Source organism: Chrysoperla carnea, chromosome 1, assembly GCF_905475395.1.
Source record: "Chrysoperla carnea chromosome 1, inChrCarn1.1, whole genome shotgun sequence".
Taxonomy (NCBI): domain Eukaryota; kingdom Metazoa; phylum Arthropoda; class Insecta; order Neuroptera; family Chrysopidae; genus Chrysoperla; species Chrysoperla carnea.
The window spans coordinates 134,422,835-134,443,156 of NC_058337.1; the positions used below are offsets into that span (position 1 = coordinate 134,422,835).

The 20,322-nt window shown below is 30.2% G+C and overlaps 1 protein-coding gene across 1 annotated transcript in view; it reads left to right on the forward strand.

Annotated features, from left to right (window-relative positions):
* Nucleotides 1–20,322, forward strand: part of LOC123305652 (Down syndrome cell adhesion molecule-like protein Dscam2) — a 140,708-nt gene that overhangs the window by 68,163 nt on the left and 52,223 nt on the right. The window contains 3 exon segments of the mRNA XM_044887428.1: nucleotides 6,018–6,156; nucleotides 7,673–7,834; nucleotides 16,945–17,094. Coding sequence (XP_044743363.1) covers nucleotides 6,018–6,156; nucleotides 7,673–7,834; nucleotides 16,945–17,094 — 451 coding nt within the window.

A 20,322-nucleotide genomic window follows, 5' to 3' on the forward strand; every position in this document is an offset into this window, starting at 1 on the left:
CAAAGCATCTATTATTTGAAAGTGATAATAATTTGACGGACACAGCACTCCAATCATGCCTCAGATTCTCTGAGTGTAGTTCACCTATGCAAAAAGAACAAACAAATTTATATACATCTGTAATTTTGCACACAAGTAATTTCATATAGCACTCAGTAACAGAAATCGAGGACACAGCGTGGTAATGGCATGGCATGGCGTATAATGGTGCATTGCTAGAGAAATGCAGCATGTGCAGTATGTATCATCATCAACACTATATAGTTAGCATGTATTGTGCCTTGCTTACTCTCAATGTATGCGGTGGCATTAAACCACGACGCTATAATATAGATTCATTAAATAAATGCACTCAGAATAAACAACTACATGCTGTGCTGCGCTGCGCTGGTGAAGGTATCCAACGAATGAGATGTATGAATGTGCTTTAAATAAATATATGGGTCACAAATAATAAATTCTACTTTGTCAAGCAAGCATGCTGTTGTTTTATATAGGTGTATATTGTGTGTACATCAACCGAATACGGTCTCTTAGTGAGAAAATCAACCAAAGCCTGAGACATGTCGATTTTGCGACGAAGGGAGCTGAAAAGTGTATCAATTTAGAGTAGGTTTAGGGGAGATTTGTGAGGTTTCTACGTGACTAATCAAAGACTATCACTGCCTTGTTTCCGGAATAAAATCTTTGATAGAAATAGAATCTATAGAACATACAAGAGAGTTTGCGAAAAGAGTTCGAAAGTTTATTTTGGTAAACATTCGGAATCTCGAATTATTGAACTTGGCTAGGGTAACGGTGTATGCGCGCTAATAAAACAATCGAATTTCTGCCTGGCGAATTACAATTACATTCTTTTATTAACGAGCTGGCGGAACAATGAAACAAAAGGGACATTCTGGGAAATTTTGAAGCAGGTGAGCTTGCTATAAATGGCACAATCTGCCGGACACAAGCATCAATAGACATCCGGGAGCTCCATTTGCAAGCTGCAAGGTGTTTCTCAAACAGGATATCTAAAAAAAAGTCCAATCTTAAATGGAAGGAGGAACATACTTGTGGTACTACAAGACAGATGTGGTCTGAGTAAAATCGTAGGCGTTTCGAAGATAATATATCACTTCCAAGAGCCTATATTACCAAAATTGTAACAACTTCTGCAGAACACTGGCTAAGTGACAGGCATGCTGAACGAGCCTGACAGTATATCATGATTATTGCAGGAGCTGTCACAGTGAAGATGAGGAGGAAACGATGGCTGATCTTCTCTATCACTGCCCAGTTCTTACCCCGAGGAGGTGGACTCTCTTGCGCCACTCTTCTTTGACGATCTCTCCGACCTGAAGACCATTGACGCTAAAGCACTCTTACTGTTCTTAAACAGCTCCAAATGGTTCATGGACTAGTGATTGATATTTTCACATCATGATTGTTTTCGGTCATTGAGTTTACCATGTTTTGTATATATATGTTATTTTACGATGCAACCGTATAAAACATGAATTCAAACTATAAACAACCATTATTTTAAATGGTTGTTTATCTATTTTCATGCAATACCGTTACTGCTTCTGTCACAGAATTGAAGAAAAATAAATTTTTATTTTATTAAAAGTGAAATAGTTTATTGTCATTCATTTGTACACTTTATTTATTTGACTAGATTAAAATAGAACCACACATGTTTACGTATTTTTTTCTATTTAATTTAAAAACGCATTTGTTCCTCTGAAAATTGATTGCATTAATATCGTTAGAACTCCGAGTGAGTCTTTCTGGTTATTCATAGTTTTTGTTAAATGGCTTTTCGAAATCACCCTTTGATATCAAATTATGTTCATTTTTCTCAATAAAGTTTCGAAGTGCATCAATCAAAACACAGAAAAATATAAAAGTAGCAGACACTTCTGTATTTCAATTGGTTATTGTTAATTCTCTAGGCTTAGCCAATCAGTATCAATCAGATCAATTTGTTACACAAAAAACAGCAAGCGCTTACCATATGTTATAAGGTATAATAACAAATGGTCTATTAAGCCCCATTAAAATTAAATTAAAATAAAAAAGTTTATTTTAACGTTTTTTTTGTATTAATTCAAATTTCTACACCATGTCCCAACAATGACAAATTTGTAGTGAAAATAAACCAGTGTAAAAATATAAAATGTTTAAATTTAGATAAAAGTAATATTTATGAGACATTTTAAGAATACTTTTTAACACCTTTATTACACATAGAAAATACCAAACATGCAATTTAGATTCTATGTGAAAAATATTAAAACACCATAATTTGATGTGTATTGTGTTCACTCTGCCATGAAAATACACATAAAAACACTAAAAACATTCACAAATAAATGCTAAAAACATTGCTATCATTAATCATTTGTTATACATAATATAGTATGTCTAGTCGTGTCGTTCGTCCGCAGTTAGTGAACACATCTCCCCAATATATGATAGACTATTGTACCTTTCATCACAATTCATATGTTCTTCTTTAAGGACGTTCCCAAACAAATGAGTGTTTGGAAATCAGACAAAAATTAGAGTAAAATATTTCGATATATACCATAGTTTTTGATTTATTGATGCCTAAAGATTTAGAGAAAATCACTTTTAGAAAAAAATCACACAAATGCCATTCATTTCATAACTTTAAATGTATTTTATCGAAAAACGAATGACGTTTGTTATAATTTTCTTTATAGAAAAATATTTGTGTAAAGCATACCTTTAAAAAGACTTCAATAATAGGATTAACATCTCAAAACGCAAACTTTAACAGTTCAAATCTATAAATTTAACACCGTAGGGTGTATGAAAAAATGAACCTGCTTATGAAGGGCATTCCTAAGAAAACGTGATTTCTTAAGAACGTTCTTCAAGCTGATTTTTAAAATAAAATACATTGTCTTAAGGTAGTTCGATACCGAAAAAAATGATTTAAAAACTTTGAAATTTTATTTATCAATTAATCATCTTTTAATGCGTCTTGTGAAAAATTCAGATCGATTCTCCGAACGGTTTATGAGAAATTAACTATCATAGTCAGTGCATCAGTGTTTTTACCAAAGAAAGTGTTTCATTTTTATGCACAGTTCTTAATTTTGGAATAATTTTAAAGCTTAAAACTTGAGGAATATTTATAAAACTTTTTTATATGTAAATGGTAAAACATTTTTAAAAGAACTTATTGACTAAAAAAACAGCATTTATACAGAAGGCGTGTTAAATACTCAAAATTTCAGCTTTATGGTAACACTTTCGTTTTGGTATCGAAACACCTTAAATAATATCGTAGAAACTATTCATCGAATCATCCATTGATTACCCTAACTAGTTTTAATTTGTGGTATTTTGGTCAAAAACATTTGTGTAGCTATGTTTTAATCTTGTATATCGAAGTTGAAGTAAAATCAAGTCACAATCTTAATAGATTAAAGGAGATTCCTTCTCGAATATTTTTTGAACCAAGGTTCTAATTTTAATTCCACCTCTCGCTGATTTATTCTCGTTTTATATTATTTTATTCTAGCGTCTTGTACCATAACTATTTCATTTAGTTACTGTTTCGTAGCTATAAGTCAAGAAACTAAAGACATATCCAAGTTACATTATTCGTCAAGGCCCAACAATCTACCCTTACATTTCAGTTATGATTTTGATGTGTGTGTAGGTTTTTTTAAATCACTTATTTAGTTAATAATGTAATTATTTTCTATAATATACATAATTTATCGTATCTATATAGTAGTTATACTATATCTACTATATCTAATATATATAAACTAAAGCTATATGAGTATGGTAATTTTATAATGAGATATTTCCGTACTAAATCACTGTTTGCATTCTATTTACATGTCTAAATATATATCATTTGTAAACATATGATTGTTACTAAAAAAAATTCAAGTGTAAAAAACCTCAAAATTTATTCAATATTTTTATTACAGACGACAGACATATGTTTTATTTAATTGCATTTAATTGAATTGAATATTTTGAAATTGAATCTATGTGCTAACATATAATTAGCAAAAGTATTAAATGATAATTTTTGTTAAACCAAAGTTTTCGAATATGAATTTCGAATGATCTATTAGAAAATACTTTCTAGTTTCTAAATCAGTTGTTCAAAAAATTGTTTCATTCCCTGCTGTTTTATACCAAGGGTTAAGGAATTTCATTTTTTATGAAGTTTGGAAGCGTACAAAGATTTTAAAAAGAATGTTTCGATAAATCCCATAAAAGCATTTGAAAAGTTGTTGATTTCTCTTGAATTATGCACACAAACACTCACGTATGAGCTGTTTTTGATCGAAGTACTAAAAACGAAAATTGAATGAAAATTTTTTTTGAAAGTTTTTAAAACAAGATACTTTCTGCTTTTAAACGATATCAGACAGATTCCTGTGAGATAATTTTTTCAGGAAATACAGCAAACAAATTGACATTATTTTCAAGTACAAATATATGTCCTTCATATTGAAGCTGTTTTGTTACCCTTTCCAAGATTGGTCACATAAAGAGGAATGTATTTTTGAACGAGGGGAGCAAGTTCGTTTGAAAAATTGAAAATTCCTCTTTCTTTCACATCTGTTTTTAGACTCACGAGCAACCGTGATGATAGGTTCTCAAATTATTGTCCTGGATAAAATTAATTTTAGTGCATATTATTCCGAATTAATTCATAATTAAATTGAACATTTTTGTTGGGAACATCGAGTAGAAAATCCAATGGAAATAAAATTTTTAATCAAAATAAATACAATTTTTCATGTTTTGTAAAAACAATGTTGTTATTAACCTTTGTTATTGTTTTAAAATGAAAAGTAATGGCTTTATTAGTATGCATGAAAACGCACAAATTAAAAAATGTATTTTTATTTCCAAATATAAAAAAGGTACAAATGTTATTAATTAAAAAATTTTTTTAATTATTTTTATATTTGACGAAAAAAAAATATTTTTGTCCCGCTGCGCTACAAAACTGTTGCCTTCCACCTCCGTCGAGCAGAAATATACACCACGGGAGCGAGTAAAGAATGTCTAAGATCTCATATTTGTCACCCTCGGCTTCGCTTCGGGGGACAATGGACATGAGATCTGGGACATTCTTTACTTATGCTCTCTTGATGTGGAATATATTATTTATCGTGTTGAAGTTCGTAATGATTAAAGATAAAAACTGCTTTAAAAAAGAAGAATTAGGAAGACTTTGTGAAAAAAACTGTCGATTGATTGTTTTGAAAACCTCTAAGCACATAAAGTTTTGGACTTTTCAAAAAGTCAAAAAAATTGTGTGGACATGTTTTTTTGATAGTCACTGAGTAAGGATATTGATATTGATACAACTGCCGTTTTTTTTGGCTCGGCAAATTTTTAATTATCTCGCCAGCTTAAGATCGGTTAATATCTGCGTTCTTTTAAGATCATCGACAGTATCTTCGGTACTGCTTGTCCGCCACTCAAGAAAATAGCATGCCTGTTGTAAAACATTTTAACAAATTTCAAAGTATCGTACTCCGGACTCGACACTTCGTTTAGCGTCGGATAAAATTCGATACTGTCGGAGTAATTGTTGTCTCTTGTTAGATTAACCAAAAAGCGAGTATTCAAAATTTTTAAGTTTGAAGGTTTATTAAAAATTTGCCAGGCCCATAGCCTAAAAAAGGCAGCACTCTCAGTATCATCCTTGCTCAGTGTTGTTAGACTAGCTAAGGACACAAATTTTCAATTCTTTGTAAATAAGTTGAAAAAAATTACGCAACCTTTGCCACTACTAACGTTGTGGGCTCAACTCCATATGAAATAGGCAAAAAAATATTACACTTTATTTGCATTCGAATAAAATTATTTTATTATACTTTTCTTAAAACCTACTTAATTAAAATAACGGAAGCTCTCTTAAAGTATTTTCTCAGTATAAAACTATACGATAAAAATCGAATACACATAAAATATGAATAATTTATATTAAGTTAATATTGCTATTATTATTGTTTCAGGTGTTGGCTAGTGGTAATCTAGTTTTCCCACCTTTCCGAGCTGAAGACTATCGACAAGAGGTACACGCACAAGTATACGCCTGTTTAGCACGCAACTCAGTTGGTGAAATTCATTCGAGAGATGTTAATGTCCGAGCAGGTAATAAATAAATATCACATATTCTTTTTATTATATATTTTACCTTATTATGTATTTCAATTAAGTTAATTGATTTTTGTGTTCTATTCATAAAATAATTTCATTAATAATTGGTTCGAATCCAATTATTAGGTAATAAATTATTAAATTTTCTAATTTATTATAGTATTTGTTCTATTAAATAATAATTTAATATAGAAATTTGATTTCTATCATAAATAAATTTGAAATTTAATGAAATATTCGATTTATTGATACGTAGATAATCAATTTGTCCGATTGTCCGTCTTTTTTTATTAAGTATTTAGTTCTCAAATGGGAATTCTTAATAGGCAAGAATAAATACACAGCAGTCAGTTATTGCAATCATTTCGTTGAAAAATATTGTTGCGCTAAAGCTAAAAGGTACTTTGACAAACAAAATAAACAAGAATAATTTACAAAATTTAAAGGACCTCCGGGAAATTTTTCTGGTTCGGAACCCTGAACTCGCACTTGAAACATATCTAAGAATACTTTCCATTAAATTACGTTTATCCTTAGAGCCTTCTCCAAACGGAACCGATTTTGAGCATCATCGCCTATTTTTTAGTTATTCCGAGTACTGAACCCTAAAATTGCACGTGAAACATAGCTAAGAACACTCTCCATTAAATTACCTCAAACGAGAAAAAAATCAAAATCGGTTGACAGACACAGGCAGACAGACAGACAAACACATAGCCGTCAAACTTGTAACACCTCTTTTTTTTGTTCGGAGGTTAAAAATAAACTCGCTGCATGAATGTGCCTAGAGCACGTATAACCCAGTTGGTGAAGGCGCTTGACGTGAATCCAAGAGACCCGGGTTCGATTCCTGGAATGTGTACATTTGTTTCAAACTTCTTTAATCTGAAATGTACTGATTCCCAATAAAGACAGTGCTTCTATGAGAGATGAAGTTGTCAATCCGAAATAAAGTCTTTTTTATGAAGCACCAATAATTTACCTTATTGGGAATTCTACGCCTCAAAAATTTGAAAGTAGATCAATTGGTTTTATGTATACAGGGTGGACCTTTTTATGCTATTATGGGTAATATTGCACCCTGTATGAGAAAAAGGAAAAATTATCCGAAATGCAATTTTAAATGATGGGCAAGTCATTTCACATATCATTTTCCATCAAACTAGGTAGCAAACAAAATTAATTCAAATATATTTTAAACAAATTTTTGTGTACTAAAAATACTGGCGCTGACTTAGATCCCTTGAAATAAATTTCGGTAAAAGGATCTGAAAAAAAAATTCAGTAAGAAAATCGAGGAATGAAAATTGATTGTTCATAATGATTCACGAGCAATACTTATGAAAATATACTTTTTTTCGACTGCTTTTCTCGTTACGGTCTTATAGAAAAATGATTGCGATAACTTTCTGTTAATTAATTTAAAATATTTTTAATTTTCAGGAATTACTTTTTATATAATATTTATTAATTTAGTTTATAAAGTTTTTACGTAATAATTCTTGTATAGTTGTTCAACAATTTTACGATACTGACGTAAATAAGGAATATGCAATTCGTGGTAATTCAGCTGTTATGAAATGTGTTGTGCCATCTTTTGTTGCTGACTTTGTGACAGTCGTCTCCTGGCATACAGACGATGGTGAAGAATTTTTTCCAGGCACTGATTATGGTAATTTTACTACCTATACATCGTTGGAGTGAGGGGCGGTGTTTTACAATTAAATGGTTGATATATCCTCTCATTTTTTCTACTCTTATTCCATATATACTCATCATAATCTCATCGTTATATATCCCAAGGGATATTCGATATTTTTCCCTTTTTCAGTTTGTTGTTTTCGGAGTCATATTTTATTTCAATTCCTGTTGAGTAGTTTTATAACTTTTAGATTTGCTACATTAAATTCAGTAGGTTTTTTAAGATGGTGGTGTATTTTTTTAAAGGTGATCGCCCGGCGAATGAAGAAATATCGTGTGATGGAAAATTGTGTCTAGATATCTCCTTTTTTTTAATATATAGAGAAAATATGATTTTTTTATGGAGGAAAAAATGTAAAGTATATTTATTCTGATATGGATAATATCGTAGATATCATCAGTTATTAGAAAATGATGTCCCATTTCCTGTAGATATATGTCACTTATATATTGTGATTGATTTTTCCCGTTTGTATTAAATATATAAAGAATTTTCATTGCAAGAAAATTCTTATGATATTACATTTTCTATTTAAGAGAAAAGTTGATTTTTATTTAAGATACGATAAAATTAAATAGCCTGATATTTCTAAAGATGATAGTTCTCGAATTATGAACTAAATTTCGAAATAAATATAAGTTTATAGAAAATATTGTTTCCAAAACCTTTCACCACTCAATGAGTTGATCTTTTTAAATTCTAACATAAATCATGGCCTGCCAGACCTTGCTCGAGCTTAAAACCGTAAGATAAAGTCTTGGTTTGTTAACTTTTGCCCAAGCTTTTCCAAAATGTTGATAGAAACTTCAATGTTCATCATGAATCGTCAATAATCGGCTTCAAATAGGTTTCAGACGTTGAATAAATAGATGAATATTAGACAACCATAGAAATTTACAACAATTCTGTTCAAATGATTGAATGAAGATTTAAGCCTTCTTATGACTGCCATATTTCCCAATAGGCAAATTAAATAGCGTTTAATTAAGTAGCCTAAGAAAATGAAGGTTTTTCTGCTTAAAAAATCTAAGTGCAATAACTAAAAATCTATGCATTATACAGAAAAACGTTTCAAACTGAACCTATGGAAAATGTTATTATGTACAAAAATCAGTAAATTGCATTATGAACCTATTTTTTTGCTCTGGCTATTGGGGTAAATTTCTAGAATTGAATATGATCATTTTAAAGACCAAATCGAAATAATCAAACGATTGTAAAAAAATCATTATTTTCTCTGTATATATAATTAAATATTAAGTTCTGCGTGAATTCTAGTAAACGATTTTTGTTGTTTATTTTCGACTTTTTTTTTTCGAATTTAGTGGTCCAACAATTTTACGAAAGTGAAGTGAATAACGAATACGTGATTCGTGGTAATGCAGCCGTATTAAAATGTAGTATACCATCATTTGTAGCTGATTTCGTGAGTGTATCATCTTGGCACGATGATCAAGATAATACATATACTGCATTATCGTCAGAGACTAATTATGGTAATTTTCGAGTAGATATCATCAACGCCAGACATAATAATCATATTATATCCTTACAAAAAAACCACTCTATTTTCCACATACCATTTCGATTATATAGTTTTTCTATCTCATCTTCCTCAGTTGTAAATCAATACTACGAAGCGGAGGTTCTAGCAGAATACGTGATTCGTGGCAACACAGCTGTGCTAAAATGTAGCATTCCATCATTTGTAACCGATTTTGTTAAAGTTGAAGCGTGGATAGATACAGAAGGAACTGAATACTATCCTTCTCAAGATTATGGTAAATTTAGACTTTCTCCAAATACAGGAATTTATTAGATTTATTCCTAATTTTCATATCCATCCTATAAACATCTCTTTTTCATCATGGCTAGTATCAATTCCGCCAAATTTGTATTCATCAACAATGCAGATTTTCTAAGCACGGCCGTTGCAGACCCAATTTCTTTTCAACTTTAAAATAAATTTTTTCTCGTCTATACAGTTGTGAACCAGTATTACGAAGCAGAAGTTGTTTCTGAATATGTTATTCGAGGTAATACAGCTGTATTGAAATGCAGTATTCCGTCGTTTGTCACAGACTTTGTTAAAGTTGAAGCATGGGTTGATACAGAGGGAACTGAATACTACCCTACGCAAGATTATGGTAAATTAGGTTTCCTTCCACTTTTATCAATACAGGAATTTATCAAATTCAATCCCAATTTTTAAATCCTTCCTTTCTAACACCTATTCATCATTAGAGCAATCAAATTAAAAGTTTTCGAAGAATTAATTCACAGCAAGTTGGAAATCGTTTTCATATCTTAAATTGGTCCTGTAATCTGATTTTGCGCAATTCCAGGTGGTGTGCAAAACTTTTAGAAACCAAATAACTACGAAACTTTTGCTCTTTTTTCAGTTTTTTACTTCTAGCTCGAAAACGGTAAGCCCAACGGAAAATTTCCATTAATTCAATATTAAAGAGAGAAAAATTCTCCGTCAATAAGATACAAAACTTGATATGATGAGATACAACTTGGGTTCAGTGGAACACCCAAATTCAAAAATTATAAACCGGAAAAATTTCTCATTTAATTGCTAACTTATATTTTACGACTTTCCATGCGAACATTTCAATGCCCAATCAGAAAACTAGTTCGAGATTCGAAGTAGTATCATTGAGATATTGCCAACAATTAAGTGTAAAATGTAAGTTTCCACCTAAATGAAAATTTTTTTCGGTTCCTAACCTTTGATTTCGACTATACCACTAAACCGAATTTTAAGTTTTAGATTATCTTTCGACGCAGAATTTGATCCTCTCTAATATTGAATGGGATGACCTTTTTCTTTCGACGTACTGTTTTTGTGCTACAAGCAAAAATCTGAAAGAATAGCAAAAATTTCGCGTTTATTTGACTCAGAAAAGCTATGCACACGCTTTGTGGAAACTCGGATTACACGTATTTAGGACCGAAGGAAGGTATTGAAACGATTTCCAGCTTACTGGAAATTAATTCCTCAAAACACTTATTATGGTGTTCATTCGATTAGCCTACTTGGAATAGTACCATTTCCTTCAACCAACAACGCAATATTTCACCTTGACTGTCGAATTTCTAGTTATTTCGAAGAAAATTGACTTCACCTTTCATCAACAATGCAGTATTTTGAAATACCGTCGCAAAATTCGTAATTCCTCCATTATATAGCGCATTCTTCTATTCACTATTAAATGGTCGCTTCTACCTTTTTATCGAATACTTTTAGTACAAGTTTTATATCATTTTTTTCATCTCTACAGTTGTGAACCAGTATTACGAAGCAGAAGTTAATTCTGAATATGTGATTCGAGGTAATACAGCTGTACTAAAATGTCTAATACCATCGTTTGTAACAGACTTTGTTAAAGTCGAAGCGTGGGTTGATACGGAGGGTAATGAAATCTACCCTACACAAGATTATGGTAAATTAGTTTTTCCCATTCCATTTTTATTAATACAGGAATTTTATTTTTTATATATCCAATTTTCATATCCTTTAAACGCCTTTTTTTCGAACGTAATATAGTACCAATTACGTCGTTTTTATGTGGGTTAAATTTAATTTCACGGAGAAAATTGACTCTTCAATTTTGTTCTTAGTTGTCAATCAATTTTATGAGCCTGAAGTAATGGCTAAGGAGTACGTGATACGTGGTAATACGGCTGTCTTGAAATGTACAATTCCTTCGTTCGTTGCTGATTTTGTTAAGGTTATTTCATGGATTGATGAAGGTGGCAAAGAATTACAAACATCCGACGGCAATGATTTTGGTAAAATAATTAAGAGCAATCAATTTTTAAAATCCTATTTTTTTTCCTTTTTTGTTTCCAAGTTGTATCCCAAACGTATGTTACCGAAGCGGAAAATGAGTATGTTATTCGAGGTAATGCAGCTGTGATGAAATGTAAAATTCCTAGTTTTGTGGCTGATTTTGTCTTAGTGGATTCATGGATTGCTAATGATGGTACCACATATAAATATGCTCCAGGAAATGAAATTGATTATGGTACCTAAATTTGAGGATTATTTTAGATATTTTGATTAATATATTGTCCAAAACCTTCGATTCTCCTTTCCTTTTTCTACTAAGTTTGCTAGGTAGGAGTTCTTGAACTTTAGCCTTCTTTTCTTGTAAGAGGATTTTGGGTTATAATAAGATGATGAAAATTTTCAGTTGTTGCTCAATCATATGAAGCAGAGGCTGATAACGAATATGTCATTCGTGGAAATTCCGCGGTAATGAAATGTGAAGTACCATCTTTCGTCTCAGATTTTGTCTCAGTTGAAATGTGGTCAGACACCGATGGCAATAACTATTACCCAGGAAGCAATGATTTTGGTAAATTTCCCAAATCAATAATAACCATTTTGTTTTGTTTTTTTTCCATTTTCCCTGGAATTACACCACAACCAATTTTAATCAGTTGTTCATCAATTCTATCAAAGTCGGGTAATCGATGAGTTTGTGTTACGAGGAAACACAGCCGTTTTGAAATGTTTAGTACCCAGTTTTGTTGCGGATTTTGTAGAAGTTGTTGAATGGCTTATGGATGATGACACTTCGTACACTTTGAATTCAAATAATGATTTTAATCCGGGTAAAAATTTCAGAAGAGTTTAATTGTATTTGTGGATTAAGAACCAGGAAAAAAACTCTATGAATTTACTAAAGCTGATCATTTGAGAATTGGTTATAGTAGTTGTGTACACACACATACTACTGTCAATCAAGCGAACGGTAGAACTAGGGTCAGATATATGCTATCAAAACGGTTATAATTGCCGTGCTATTTTAATGAATTTTCAACTTTAGTTAATTCATTAAAATAGCACGGCAATCATAACCATTTTGATAGCATATATCTGACCCCTGTTCTACCGTTCCCTTGACTGACCACAGTATGGTTAAACCAATCCTCAAATGATCAGCTTTAGTAAATTCAGAGAATTTTTTTTGGTCTGGCTCTCCCATTATTCTGTGCCCTTTCAAAAAAACTTCCTAATTTTTCGTTCCAAATAATGATTCCTTACAAATTGTTTCAGTTGTTAATCAGTATTATGAAGCTCAAGTCCATGATTTGTTTGTAATCAAAGGCAACGCAGCCGTTTTTAAGTGCAATATCCCGTCATTTGTGGCTGATCATGTTGATATTGTTTCGTGGCAGGACACTAATCAAAATGAATTTTTACCAAATAACAAAGATTATGGTAAATTCAAATCGTCAATTCGTTTTAATAAAAATTTTCCATTATGTCCACTATTCTGACCTTCCAAGTTTCATCGAATGGGAGTTCGCTTTTTTTTATAAATAAATCCAAAATATTTTTTATTTTGTTATAGTCGTTGGGCAACGTTACGATGTAAATGTCATGGATGAACATGTTTTACGGGGAAATACAGCCATTATCAAATGTCATATACCGAGTTTCGTTGCGGATTTTGTCTTTGTAGATGCATGGGTTGAAAATGAGGATACAGAAATTTATCCAGATTTGGGCAAATATGGTACATGTTTTTTTATTTACACAAATTTTTTTAACGAAATAATTTAAAACGAATGTATCTTATCAAATGCGACAATATTATACGCCTAAAAATCAAAGCTTTGGTTTACTGGGTAATAGGTTGACGCCACTTGGCTTTTGTAAAAGTTTTGGAATCTTTACTTTCAAAACTCATAAAAAACACTACTGAACACTTTTTTTTAGGTTTCCGTACTTTCGGTAGTGAATAATAAATTATGAAATTTGATAAAAATTTAAATTTATGCCGAAATATACTTAAATATTTTGATTTTCTGATTGTGACATCATATGGGCAAAAATAATATGAATTATTACTTATTTGTTGATGGCTTTCATAGTAGTTGTAGGTTATGTTACCATAAACTTTATTTATACATATAATAATTACATACACGACTGTTGTTTTTACCAATATTACGTCACCAAGAAGCCCTGGCAGCGTTTTTGCGAGAATAAAAATGTTTAAAATTAAAATTAATTTTATGGAAAGAAAGCGTATTTATTTTGCAAAATATATTTTTTGTGGCTTTTTATCAGGAAAATCAACATTTTGAAGTACTTTTTTAAAAGATAATATTGTCGCCACGCATTATTTGATACATTCGATTCTCAGAATAAAATTTTTTGGTGCATGAATTAATGCATGAAAAACACGTACCATAATTTGTTGTTCATTTGTTTCGTAGTTGGAAATTGTCTTTTTATAGTTCGTTCTTTTCGATTTCCATATTTGGGTTTTAGGATGAGTTGTCTTCAATGAATAATCCCATGATCCCTCTGACTTTCCAAATACTATTCCGAACCTTTGACCGATTCCTACTTCCTATCAATTTAAAAAAAAATAATATTAAGGAAGATAGTAATCTCAGCGTCGTCAGTTCAACTTTATAATTTTTTGATTCTAAATTGAAACTATTTTTTGGATTTTTGTCGAACTGTGGAATAAAATTACACGCTGATATTTCTATCTTAAATTATCGTAAATGAACTAAACACTGGCTAAATTCTAAATTAGTTAATACTATAATTTTAAAATATATTTTTTGAAAAATGACATAAAAATTTAATCAGGTTCATTTACGAAAATTAAAAATATGTTTTGTGTGAATGAAAACAAAAATGTATACATAACTTTTATTTTATTTTAATTTTCTTTCATAAATTTTAAAAACAATGGATCTGATATACAAATTAAATTATCAGAATTGACATATTTATTTTACGCAAACAAACAAAAAAGTTATGTATACATTTTTTTTATAGGGTGTACCTTAAAAAATTTGGAAAGAAGTGATAATTCATTTCAGAAATATCAACTCATTTATTACCTATTAAAATATAGGCCAAGGAAGACAGTGTACTTTTTCCTTGTTATAAGAAAATTCAAATAAAAACTGTGATATAAAATTAATTTTTCATATTAACAGTACGTCGGCTTTAAAACTACCAAGAAAATGTTTTCTTAAAATATCACTTCTTCAATTTTATAAGCTACACTCTTTGTTTAAAGTGCGATTTCATTTTAACTTTCGGGTAAAAAAAAAAATTAAAATAGTTATAATCTCATCCCGAAATTGAATGAGATTGAGTTTAAAATATAAATTCATTGATACAAAGTCACTGAAAATAGTAATCCATATGTCGCTGGCTCTAATCCCGCTCGAAGAAATCTATTTTTTGTTAAAATAAATCTAATAAACCTGCTCATGTGGTTGTGACAAACACAATATTATTATTATACCGTATTTTGTTATAATATTTGTAAGTGGTAAACCAATATAAAAAATATTGTTTAAAACTATGTTGCATTTCAAAACAACAATATTTGAAATTTGTTACACAGTATATTACTTCCATACAAACAACTCATGCGTTTGTGTCAACTTCACCACTCAACCTCGAACGGTAGTTGTATCACATTCGTAGCCCCAATCGCCATATTTGATCTCACGATAAAGTTGAGATAACCCCATATCGGTTGATATTAGGAATTTTGTTTAGTGTAGGAATTTAGCTTAGATTCAAGATATCACGTGGATTATATTAGTAAAGACGCCAGGCATGATACCTAAGTATATGATACCGATTCCAACTAATTGTATTAGTTTTCGCATAAAATATTTATTTTAAAAATTGTTAAATCTGAAAGAATTGTTGAAAAGACTAAAAAAATAACTTTTTTAATGGAATATGAAATGATAAAAATTAAATTATGCTTGGTACTAAAAAACAAGCTACAAATTGACACTAAAAACCCGATATATCGATTACTTGTCTTTTGCCATTGACTTCACCTTACGAGAGATAATAACAACCTAAAACTTATTCATGAAACATTTATTCGATAAATATTCAGATTTGAAGATATTTAAAGTTAAAATGAGATCACTCTTTACATAAAAATGAATGCAAACGAAATTTAGATATTTAAATGAGAATGAAATACGATATTTTACAACTGTTATTGTTAAACATAATAAAATATAATAATATAAAACTTAAAATAATACATATAAAACATTGATAACTTTATAGTGAAATTATATTTAATATTATATTTCATTAAATTTAATATCCGCTTATTAAAACAAATATTCCTCTATATTTCATAACGGAAATACATTTTATTCACAATTTCTACGACTATATATTTTTAGTATTCTGTCTTTCAATAAAACAACAAATTGATACATATTCATTCACATTTAAACATCGAAATATAGAAAGAAATTCAATAGAAATTTGTTATATCGATATGGAATAAGGTATTTTCAACATAACTAGGAAAAAATGCATAAAAATAAAGAATTTGTACCAATTTTTTTATATTTTGCATAAATAATCTCTCACTTCTAGGCACTAAATCCCAGAAATAGAAAATAATGCCTACAAAATTAACATTTTTAATCGTGCCTCATCATAATACCTCACCGTTGAAATATTATAAAGGAGTTTCCATACGTGTTTCAATTCAATCTTAGTTTCTTGGACTGTCAATAGAGAAATTTCATTATTTTTTTTGCCACAAATTATATAAATGATAGAATACTTCATCTAAAGTATATTTAAGTATTTTCTTTTATTAATAATTTCATTTTTTTAGTAATTATTAATAAAAAATAGTTATATTTTTGAATAAATAAAACGGTAGTGACGTATTAACCTCCGTTGAGGCTGTAAGCCACTCGGTTTCTATGTAAATTTGCGTTATAATATAGTGAAAGCCAGCTGAGAGACAAATCATTTATCCTCCGTGTGATGGCGTTACGAACGCGAGGTGTTGTCGTCACTGCCGTTTAAATTTATAGTTAAGAAAAATCATTTACAATTGTAAAATTACATGAAAAATAAATTAAAACTTTTTTTAAATTTTTCTTACTCATTTTTAAAAAACATGCAACTTCTCTATTGGAAATTTATTTCAACCAATCGATATAACTCTTCTATTGAGTTTCTATTTGTTTTCTACGAAAAACTAAATAAAATAAAAATAAATCTAACCAATTTCTTTATCTGATGTATACAGACAGCAAATATTTGGTACTACCATCCGGTGAATTACACATTCGTGATGTTGGCCCTGAGGACGGATACAAATCATATCAATGTCGTACAAAACATCGTCTTACTGGTGAAACCCGACTTAGTGCAACGAAAGGACGATTGGTCATTACTGGTAAGTGATTTTTTAACTCATTTTTTTATTTATTTTTTTAAATAAAATTATCTTTACGATCTTTTAAAAATTTTTGGTTACTTTTCAAAACTCAAAATTGTATTTTTATTAATCTCGTTTTTTTTTTCTTATTCGTAAAGATAATTTTTATTAGATTTCGTATTCTTGTAAAAGTCCGAATTTTTGAAGTGAAATCGTAAATCTGAAGTAACTCATGCAGTTTCGACAGAAATCATAAGCCATCATCAAAGAAATAAAAACTTCCGTAATTATTTAGGTATTGTGTTTTTTCTTCTCATTTCTTGTAGTGATTTTAAAATTAAAAATAAATGATACGAAATCTAATTACCATAATTAATTTGTAAATAAATTAGAAATTGTAATAGATTATTAATAATTTTAAAAGAAGACTATTATCAATAATTTTTATTGTACTTAATAACTGATTGCTCTATTAAATATTAAAAATAATTAAGATAATATAATACAATTTCAATTTATTTATAATTGGAAATAGTTATTAAACATTTTTAATTTATTCAAAATAATTAAGTAATTCATTTTAATTAATCACCTATTTCCAATTATAAATACAAATATTTATAATTAAATAGTTTGTTTAAATTTTTTTTCATTTTTAATAAAAAAATTTAGGCAGACTATTTAAATTTAAAAATATATTTATTTTTTTGTAAAAAAAAAATTGAAACTTGCCTGAATGTTGGGATAGGGTACCCCTGTTAAAAATAGGCAAATTTTCAAAAAGACACTTTGGCTACAATGAGCCATGTTTGTTCAAGTCCTTTTCTTTAGTAAAAACGAAAAAATTATCATTGAACCCATCCCACAAACTTTTGAAACTTTTATTACTAACAAAAAGAAAAAAAGGTAAGTAGCAATTTTTTATTTATTTTATAGTTTGTCCCAAATTTTAAAACGAACAGGCGATATTTATAAGTATAGACTTTAGAAATCAATAAAATGTATTTATATTGTTATAAATAGAACCCATTGGTAGTGCTCGTCCCAAATTTCCAACAGTGGATACAGGTCGATCATTTAATATTGAATTATCGTCATCAGTTACTTTACTTTGTCCAGCACAAGGATATCCTGTCCCAGTTTTCAGGTAGGTTTAGTTGCCCCCATAATTCAAGTCAGAGAATGTTTTTTCTCTTTGCTTCTACAGGGTGAACCATTCAATAATAATTATATAAAAATCTTTTTACATTTTACAAAAGTTCATCAAGAGTAGGGAAGCATGGGAAAATAGGAGGTTACTTAGGAATATTGTTGATTAAATGATTATTTCTAAAAATATTCAATGGTTTAGTTTTGAAAACAATTTTAAAACGAAGTCGGACCTATTGGATCACCCGATATTTATGTGCTGGAGTTTTTAACTGGGGATGAGTCGTTGGGGGATATCTTTTCTTTTTACTCTTGTCAAATTAAATTCAGTAAGATAAACAATAAATATTTTTCTTGAAAAACAACTTATGAAATATAATTGAATTTTCCCATATTGTTGATGAAACAAGTTATTTGAGATAGTTTTTTTATATATTAAATTCTAAAATATATTGTCTCAAACAGTACCGGTTGGAAGTACTAAGCCAAAATTTCCAACTGCATTAAAAACTAGCGGTTTCGAAACACGGTTCTCAGAAAGTGTTGTATTACTTTGTCCGGCACAAGCATTTCCGGTCCCTGCATTCAGGTAAGATATACCCAAAGGAACATTTCTCAATTCTTAAATTATCGTTAGAGCCAATAAGCAGTACAAAACCGAAATTTCCAACTGGAGATAATTCGCGTGGTTTTCAAACACAAAGTATGGATAGTATCACAATAATTTGTCCAGCCCAAAGTTTTCCCGTTCCTACATTTAGGTTAGTAAACGTTTTTTAATTCTTCTAGAACCAGTAGGTAGTACCTTACCGAAGTTTCCGACAGTGGATAAAACACGATGGTTTCTAACAGATGTAAACGATACGGCCACACTTTTTTGCCCGGCACAAGCGTACCCTGTTCCAAGATACAGGTACCTATATTTAAATTTCTTTTAGTTAAAGCATTATTTCTTATTTCAGAACCAATTAGTAAAGTTAGCCCAAAATTTTCAACTCTTGAAACAACACGCGGTTATACAACCCAATCAAATTCAATTATGACATTATTTTGTCCTGCCCAAGGGTACCCTGTCCCATCATTCAGGTATATTAAACCAAAATTAAATTTTATTAATGTATTATATAGAACCAATTGGAAGAGTAGGTCCCAAATTTCCAACAATTAGCTCAATAAATGGATTCTCTGCTCCATGTAATGCAAATGTGACATTAATATGTCCCGCCCAAGGTTATCCAGTCCCAGCATTCAGGTAATTTGTAAAAGGCATGTATCACAATTTATACAATTTTTTACATGCAGAACCTCTTGGAAGTGTTATTCCAAAATTTACAAGTATATTACCTCGAAGTATCGAAACTAAAGAAAATGAAAGTATGACTTTATTATGCCCTGCGCAATCATATCCTGTCCCATCATTTAGGTGAGGGCCATTCAAAATTAATACGAAAATCTTCCCCAAAAATCTTATACCGATTATTGTGGTTAACTAGAACCTGTCAGCAGTACCAAACCAATGATTGTCTACCCAAAGCCCATTTATAGTGCTTTGGGCTCACAAGTGTCTTTACTATGTCAAGCTCAGGGGCAACCAGTCCCAAGATTTCGGTAAGTCAAAAGTACCGTCTATTAATACTTCATTATTCGAATCTTTTATTCTTTTTGTAACATGGATATCTAGAACCTATTAGCAGTACAATACCAATGATTCCTATTTTACCGAAACCAGTCCGTACCGCTTCGGGTACTGAAGTGTCTTTACTGTGTCAAGCTCAGGGGCAACCAGTCCCAAAATTTCGGTAAGTCAAAACTACCGTACACTAATATTACATTTATTATTAGAACCTGTTAGTAGCCAGTCTCCCCGAATTCCAACAATGGTATCGAGACCAATTGAATCTTTGTTAAATACGACCATAAGCCTTATTTGTCAAGCACAGGGGAGTCCTGTTCCTGCATTCAAGTAAGTCTCTTAAGTTTCATGCAATTATTCTGATTGTTTTTTTAGAGCCCGTGAGTAGCGCAGCCCCTAAATTTCCTTTTAAGGATAAATTAGCCAGAGAGTTCTATATTAATGAAGATATTACTTTGTTGTGT